At 41.8% G+C, this 7,500-nt stretch overlaps 1 protein-coding gene across 1 annotated transcript in view; it reads right to left on the reverse strand.

The window, feature by feature from the left end:
- The window catches only part of lama5 (laminin, alpha 5), a 43,285-nt gene that overhangs the window by 8,986 nt on the left and 26,799 nt on the right, over nucleotides 1-7,500 (reverse strand). The window contains 9 exon segments of the mRNA XM_062427200.1: nucleotides 1-131; nucleotides 236-379; nucleotides 1,711-1,846; nucleotides 2,504-2,670; nucleotides 3,097-3,228; nucleotides 4,832-5,000; nucleotides 5,977-6,110; nucleotides 7,080-7,236; nucleotides 7,351-7,490. Coding sequence (XP_062283184.1) covers nucleotides 1-131; nucleotides 236-379; nucleotides 1,711-1,846; nucleotides 2,504-2,670; nucleotides 3,097-3,228; nucleotides 4,832-5,000; nucleotides 5,977-6,110; nucleotides 7,080-7,236; nucleotides 7,351-7,490 — 1,310 coding nt within the window.

The raw sequence follows: 7,500 nt of genomic DNA on the forward strand, positions 1-7,500 counted from the left end.
CCGATGTCGTTGCTGTAGATGGTGACGTAGTGGCTGTTGTCGTCGTTGTACGTCTTCTGCGTCTTGATTTCACGGTCGCCGGCTCTCACCACGACATGGCCGTCATGCAAAAGCACCTGGCACGCTCCTTCCTGTAGACACACACACACACACATAGAACAGCCACAGGTTAGAAGTGCATAAGACACAATGGGCCTGATTTACTAAGGAATTGTTGAAGAGGATCATTCCGAACCTTATCGTGGTGGTGGAACATGAGTCCGCTCTTCTGCTCCGTTCTGAAGCTGAAGCCGGCGTGGAAGTTCTTCTTCACACTGGAAACGTCTGTGAGAGCCAGACCCAGGTAGCTCTGCCCGGAGAAATGAGCCTCACGAGCCACCTGCACACACACACGCACACACAGGTCAAGACACACTGTATTACTATGTGTTTCTTTTTCTTCTTTTTTTGCTTTTGTCATTATATACCGTACATCACAAAGACAGAATTAAAATTAAGATGCTACACTTTATAAAACTGTATTTTCAGGTAGTAGTATCTAGTATGTAGTAGTATTAGTAGTATGTATATGTAGTATGTAGTAGTGCAAGTAGTATGTAGTAGTAGAAGTAGTATGTGGTATGTAGCAGTAGTAGTATGTAGTACTGTGTAGTATTATGTAGTAGTATGTATTATGAAGTATGTACTATGTAGCAGTATTAGTGTGTAGTATGTAGTACTAGTATGTAGTACTAGTATGTAGTACTAGTATGTAGTACTAGTATGTAGTACTAGTATGTAGTACTGTGTAGTATTATGTAGTTGTATGTATTATGAACTAATATAGTATGAAGTAGTAGTAGTATGCAGTATTAGTATGTACTGTGCAGTATGTACTTTGTAGCAGTAGTACTATGTAGTATGTAGTCATAGTATGCAGTATTAGTATGTACTGTGCAGTAGTACTATGTAGTATGTAGTCATAGTATGCAGTATTAGTATGTACTGTGCAGTATGTACTATGTAGCAGTAGTACTATGTAGTATGTAGTCATAGTATGCAGTATTAGTATGTACTGTGCAGTATGTACTATGTAGCAGTAGTACTATGTAGTATGTAGTCATAGTATGCAGTATTAGTATGTACTGTGCAGTATGTACTATGTAGCAGTAGTAATATGTAGTATGTAGTCATAGTATGCAGTATTAGTATGTACTGTGCAGTATGTACTATGTAGCAGTAGTACTATGTAGTATGTAGTCATAGTATGCAGTATTAGTATGTACTGTGCAGTATGTACTATGTAGCAGTAGTAATATGTAGTATGTAGTCATAGTATGCAGTATTAGTATGGACTGTGCAGTATGTACTATGTAGCAGTAGTACTATGTAGCAGTATGTACTATGTAGCAGTATGTACTATGTAGCAGTATGTACTATGTAGCAGTATGTACTATGTAGCAGTAGTACTATGTAGCAGTAGTAATATGTAGTATGTAGTATGCAGTATTAGTATGTACTGTGCAGTATGTACTATGTAGCAGTAGTACTATGTAGTATGTAACCCTTATGCACAGCAAAGAGATAATATATCAACAAATGATTGGTTAAACAGCCCAGGCAACTAAAAATATACAATATTATTTAAAAAACTCCGTATTTGATTTATTATTTGTTATGATCTATTTTATCGTATTTGACTGCAGTTGAATGGTGAGCTGTGTCTCTTACCAGCAGGTCGCTGTCACAGCCGAAGCTGACTCCAGAGTTTTTCATCCTCTTCAGATCAACGTGATTGCCAACGTTGGTCTTCACGTTCCTGAAGCAGCCCTTCAGAGAGCGTTGCTTAGGGAACACAGTCTTCAGCCTGGAGAGACACGGACAGAAACAGACGTCAGTACATAACCACAAAATACTTCTAAATTTAAAGCTACAATGACTTTTTGTTTGTTTATTTTGGGGAAAAAAATCCAGAAAGTCACACAGAAAAAAACAACCTTTTGATAAATTATTATAGGTGTAGTATTAGTACTATGTAGTATATTATGTAGTAATAGAAGTATTAAGTAGTAGTCTGAAGTATGTAATAGTAGTATGTAGAAGTAGTATGAAGTACAGTACGTAGTAGTAGTATAGTATCTAGTAGTATGCAATACAAGTAGTATGTAGTAGTAGTATGTGGTAGTAGTATGTAGTATGTAGTAGTAGTATGTAGTATGCAGTAGTAGCATGTAGTATGCAGTAGTATTATTATTATTTAGTAGTAGTAGCAATATGTAATATGCAGTAGTAGTAGTAGTAGTAGGCAGTAGTGGTTGTACGTAGTATGTAGTAATAGTACATACAAATATTAATTAAATAAGTAATATTGTTATTATTAATGATACTACTACTACTACTGATAATAATGATACATCTTTTTTTTGTGGTGTCTTGGATAAGAAACTATAAATAAAACAGGAATAAAATAAAACAGATTTTATTAAACTAGGAATGATTTATTTTAGGAAGTGTCTTGACTTACTTTTGGGGCATCTTGTTTTCGGGGACTCCTCCCAGGTAGTAGGTGCTGCCCAACGCAGGCAGTTTCTCAGTGAATGTGTGCTTGTAGACGACGGTGCGACCCGTCCTCACCACCACCTGTTCACCACCAGCCTGCTGCGCGGGTTTGCGCATGATGATGAGCTCCAGCTACACGGTTAAAAACACCACACACACAAAAACACACATTATTTGCTGAATGTGACTGATAATAGAAAGACATGTTTAGCTCTCCTGTTGTCCTCGAGTCAAGGAAGGAAGGGAGGAAGAAGGAAGGAAGGAAGGAAGGACAGAGGAAAGAAGGAAGGAAGGAAGGGAGGAGGAAGGGAGAAAGGAAAAGAGGAAGGGAAGAAGGAAGGAAGGAAAGATGAACAGAGGAAAGACGGAAGGGAGGAAGGAAAAGAAGGAAGGAGGGAGGAAGGACAGACGGAAGGAAGGAAAGAAGGAACAGTCAAAACAGACGGGGTCAATTTGACCCGGGAGGACGACACGAAGGTTAGAAGAGAAGGAAAATGAAAAGCTTTTGATAAAATGAACCAATCGTGGGGAAAACGTGGTGTTGGTTTGTGGACTCACAGTTTTGGCCTCCGCATCGCTGACCTTTTGGAGGTCAGGGTCAACCTTTAAAGGGAGCTCCTCCAGACTACCACTGAAATCATAATAAACCTTCAGTCTGCCCTGAAGCACCGCCAGACACAGGAACTGAGTCTGGAGGGAGGAGAAACACACGGAACAAACACTCAGTATATTAATGATTAAAGGTTTAGATTAATATATATATATTAGCTAATATTAGTGTTTGAAGATGCAAAAGGGACACACACATTTCTGATCCCTTTAAAACACGGGTGTCAAACATGCGGCCTGTGGGCCAGAACTGGCCCGCCGAGGGGTCTAATCTGGCACACCTTCCTTCCTTCCTTCTTTCTTTCCCTCCTCCTTTTCTTCCCTCCTTCCTTCCATCTTTCGTGCCTGTCTTCTTGTCCTTCCTTCCTTCCTTCCTTCCATTCCAATCCCATTCCCCTTCTTTCCATCTGTCCTTCCTTCCTTCTCTCCTTCTTTTCTTCCCTCCTTCCTTCCATCTTTCATGCCTGTCTTCTTGTCCTTCCTTCCTTCCTTCCTTCCTTCCTTCCTTCCTTCCTTCCATTCCAATCCCATTCCCCTTCTTTCCATCTGTCCTTCCTTCCTTCTCTCCTTCTTTTCTTCCCTCCTTCCTTCCATCTTTCGTGCCTGTCTTCTTGTCCTTCCTTCCTTCCTTCCTTCCTTCCTTCCTTCCTTCCATTCCAATCCCATTCCCCTTCTTTCCATCTGTCCTTCCTTCCTTCTCTCCTTCTTTTCTTCCCTCCTTCCTTCCATCTTTCATGCCTGTCTTCTTGTCCTTCCTTCCTTCCTTCCATTCCAATCCCATTCCCCTTCTTTCCATCTGTCCTTCCTTCCTTCTCTCCTTCTTTTCTTCCCTCCTTCCTTCCATCTTTCGTGCCTGTCTTCTTGTCCTTCCTTCCTTCCTTCCTTCCTTCCTTCCTTCCTTCCATTCCAATCCCATTCCCCTTCTTTCCATCTGTCCTTCCTTCCTTCTCTCCTTCTTTTCTTCCCTCCTTCCTTCCATCTTTCATGCCTGTCTTCTTGTCCTTCCTTCCTTCCTTCCTTCCTTCCTTCCTTCCATTCCAATCCCATTCCCCTTCTTTCCATCTGTCCTTCCTTCTTTCTCTCCTTCTTTTCTTCCCTCCTTCCTTCCATCTTTCATGCCTGTCTTCTTGTCCTTCCTTCCTTCTTTCTTTCCTTCCATTCCAATACCATTCCCCCTCTTACCATCTGTCTTTCCTTCCTTCTTTCCTTCCTTCCTTCTTCCCCTCATCCCTCCCTCCCTCCTTCTTTTCTTCCCTCCTTCCTTCCATCTTTCGTGCCTGTCTTCTTGTCGTTCCTTCTTTCTTTCCTTCCATTCCAATCCCATTCCCTCTTTCCATCTGTCCATCCTTCCTTCTTTCCTTCCTTTCTTCCTTCCTTCCCTCCTTCTTTTCTTCCCTCCTTCCCTACTTCTTTCATGCCTGTCTTGTCCTTCCTTCTATTCCAATCCCATTCCCCTCTTTCGTCTTTCCTTCCTTCCTTCCCTCCCTCCTTCTTTTCTTCCCTCCTTCCTTCCATCTTTCATGCCTGTCTTCTTGTACTTCCTTCTTTCCTTCCTTCCGTCCATTCCAATCCCATTTCCCTCCTTTCCATCTGTCCTTCCTTCCTTAGTTTGACACCCTTGCTTTAAAACATTTCTTGCAAGAGAAATAGAGAATAATGAATAAAAGAGTGAAGAAGTCTTTACCCCGTTTTCCATCAGGAGCAGTATGCCGTTGTGCGAGAGCAGTTTGATTTCCTGTTCAAAGCGCTGAAAGCGCTGATTCTTATTCTCGTCGACGGTAACCTCGCAGTAGCCGGTGCCGTCGAAGAACGCCCCGTCGTTCACCCAGGCCTGAGTCAGCACCGGCTTCGGCCTGTTGTTAAACATTTCATACAAACATTAAAAAGGTGTGAGGGGTTTAAATAACCCTCCTGTTGTCCTCAGGTCAAGAAAGGACAGGAGGAAGGGAGGAAAGAAGGAAGGAGGGAAGGAAAGGAGTAAGGAGGGAGGGAGGAAAAGAGGAAGGGAGGAAGGAGATAAGGAAGGAAGGAAGGAAAGGAGTAAGGAGGGAGGGAGGAAAAGGGGAAGGTAGGAAGGAGAGAAGGAAGGAAGGAAAGGAGGAAGGAAGGGAAGAAGGAATGAAGGAAAGGAGTAAGGAGGGATGAGGAAAAGAGGAAGGAAGGAAGGAAGGAGAGAAGGGAGGAAGGAAGGAAAGGAGTAAGGAGGGAGGGAGGAAAAGAGGAAGGTAGGAAGGAGAGAAGGAAGGAGGGAAGGAAAGAAGGAAGGGAGGAAAGAAGGAAGGAATGAATGAAAGGAGTAAGGAGGGATGAGGAAAAGAGGAAGGGAGGAATATAGGAAGGAAGGAGTAAGGAGGGGGGAGGATAAGAGGAAGGAAGTAAGGGGAGAAGGAAGGGTGGAAGGAAAGGAGGAAAGAGTGAGGGAGGAAGGAGAGAAGGAAGGAAGGAAGGAAAGGAGTAAGGAGGGAGGGAGGAAAAGAGGAAGGTAGGAAGGAGAGAAGGAAGGAAGGAAAGGAGGAAGGAAGGAAAGAAGGAAAGGAATACGGAGGGATGAGGAAAAGAGGAAGGAAGGAAGGAAGAAAGGAAGGAAGGAAAGGAGTAAGGAGGGGGGAGGAAAGGAGGAAGGAAGGAAGAAAGGAAGGAGGAGGAAGCAAAGAAAGAGGGAAGGAAGGGGAGAAGAAAGGAAAAATTAAAGAAAGAGGGAGGAAAGAAAGAACAGTCAAAAGAGATGGGGTCAATTTGACCCGGGAGGACGACAGGAGGGATAAAGGACGGCAACCAATGATATCAAGTTTAAGAGATACATTATGATGATGAGGATTCGACACCGACCTGCCACAAGGTTTATCCTCCGTCGTGTTGAGGTTGAAGTTATTCTCAAAGTTGTACAGACTGAGCACTTCCTCGTTCAGCGTTTCCAGCTCAATGCAGCCCTTAAAGTTGGGCAGAGCGAGCGGGGCGGGAGGCTAGAAGAGTTTGAGAGAAGAGTATTGAGGTACGCCCCAAATATGACTCAATATTTTTAAAGAAAGCTAAAAAAATCACCTCTGCACTTGAGCTTTTTTAAGCTTTTCTTTCAGTCATCTTCACACTGAAGCACCGCTGAACTTCTTTTAAAATGTTGTATTTTACTTCATTTTATATATCATATTTATTCTATTTTCCTCCCCCATACTTTTACAGCACCACAGCTCCCAGTACTTCCCACCCCCACTAATGTATTTATTATTGTGTATGTATCTATTGCTTATTGTATATAGTATTATATTCTATTTTATTCTAATTTTTTAAACTCACTTAACAATACTGTTTTTTATTTTTGTAATTTTGAATTTCCCTCAAGGGGGATCAATACATTTTCCTACCTACATATCAGCCTATGTACTATTTTTTACTATTTTAAAAATTATTGCTTTTTTTTTTTCTTTTCCATCTTATATTACATTAACGTTTATATTTATTTATTTTGTTTTAAAGCACATTGAGCTGCTTTTATTGTAAGAAATAGAGGATCAAATATTATTATTATCCATTGTTAGCTGCAGTTTTAGCCTTCTCCCACAGCTCCACAGTTATCCAAAACTTACATTTAATCTTCTATACATTTCAGTGTTTCTCCGTATTCAGATGTGAATGATAAACTATGTACTTCCATAGCATGCATCCCAGGTTAATGGTATCAACTTTGTAGATTGAAGGCTCTGGTAGCTTGTTAAAAGGACAGAGTGAATAGATTAATTGATAAAAAAATACATTAATCAGTAATAAAAGTAACTGTTAGTTGCACTCAAGGTGTTTATTTTATGATTTCTGACTATTTGAATGACTCCACAAGTAGACTGAAGTTAAAAAAATGTGTAAATGTGAACGTTCTCATAGACCACTGCCTTGATGCATGACACGATGAAAGCATACAGGCCTCCCTCTGCACTTACTTTGAACATTTTGGGGTATCCTCCCACGTAGAAGACGGTGTTGCTGGTGAGGAGGTTGAGCAGCCCCTGATCTCCTCCGGCCTGCATGTTGGCTTTGGTGACTCTCTGATCGCCCTCGGCTTCTGAGGACATGGACATCTGACCGTACTGCATGATCCTACGTTCAGACACACGGACGAGAAAAAGACAGAATAAGGAGAACATACACGAGAGCTTTGAAGGCTGATTTACATTATTTGTGTGTGTGTGTGTGTGAGTGTGTGTGTATTACCTCTCCAGCATGACGTTGTTGAACTTCCCATCAGACTTGACGTCTTCAGCCATCAGCACCTCAGCAGTGCTTCCTCCGATGTTAAAGTACCAACGTAGTCTCTTCCCCTCCAACGCCATGCCCAGGAACTCCTTAGTGGACTACAAATAC

This window comes from Scomber scombrus, chromosome 10 (assembly GCF_963691925.1).
Source record: "Scomber scombrus chromosome 10, fScoSco1.1, whole genome shotgun sequence".
In the NCBI taxonomy this organism is placed as follows: domain Eukaryota; kingdom Metazoa; phylum Chordata; class Actinopteri; order Scombriformes; family Scombridae; genus Scomber; species Scomber scombrus.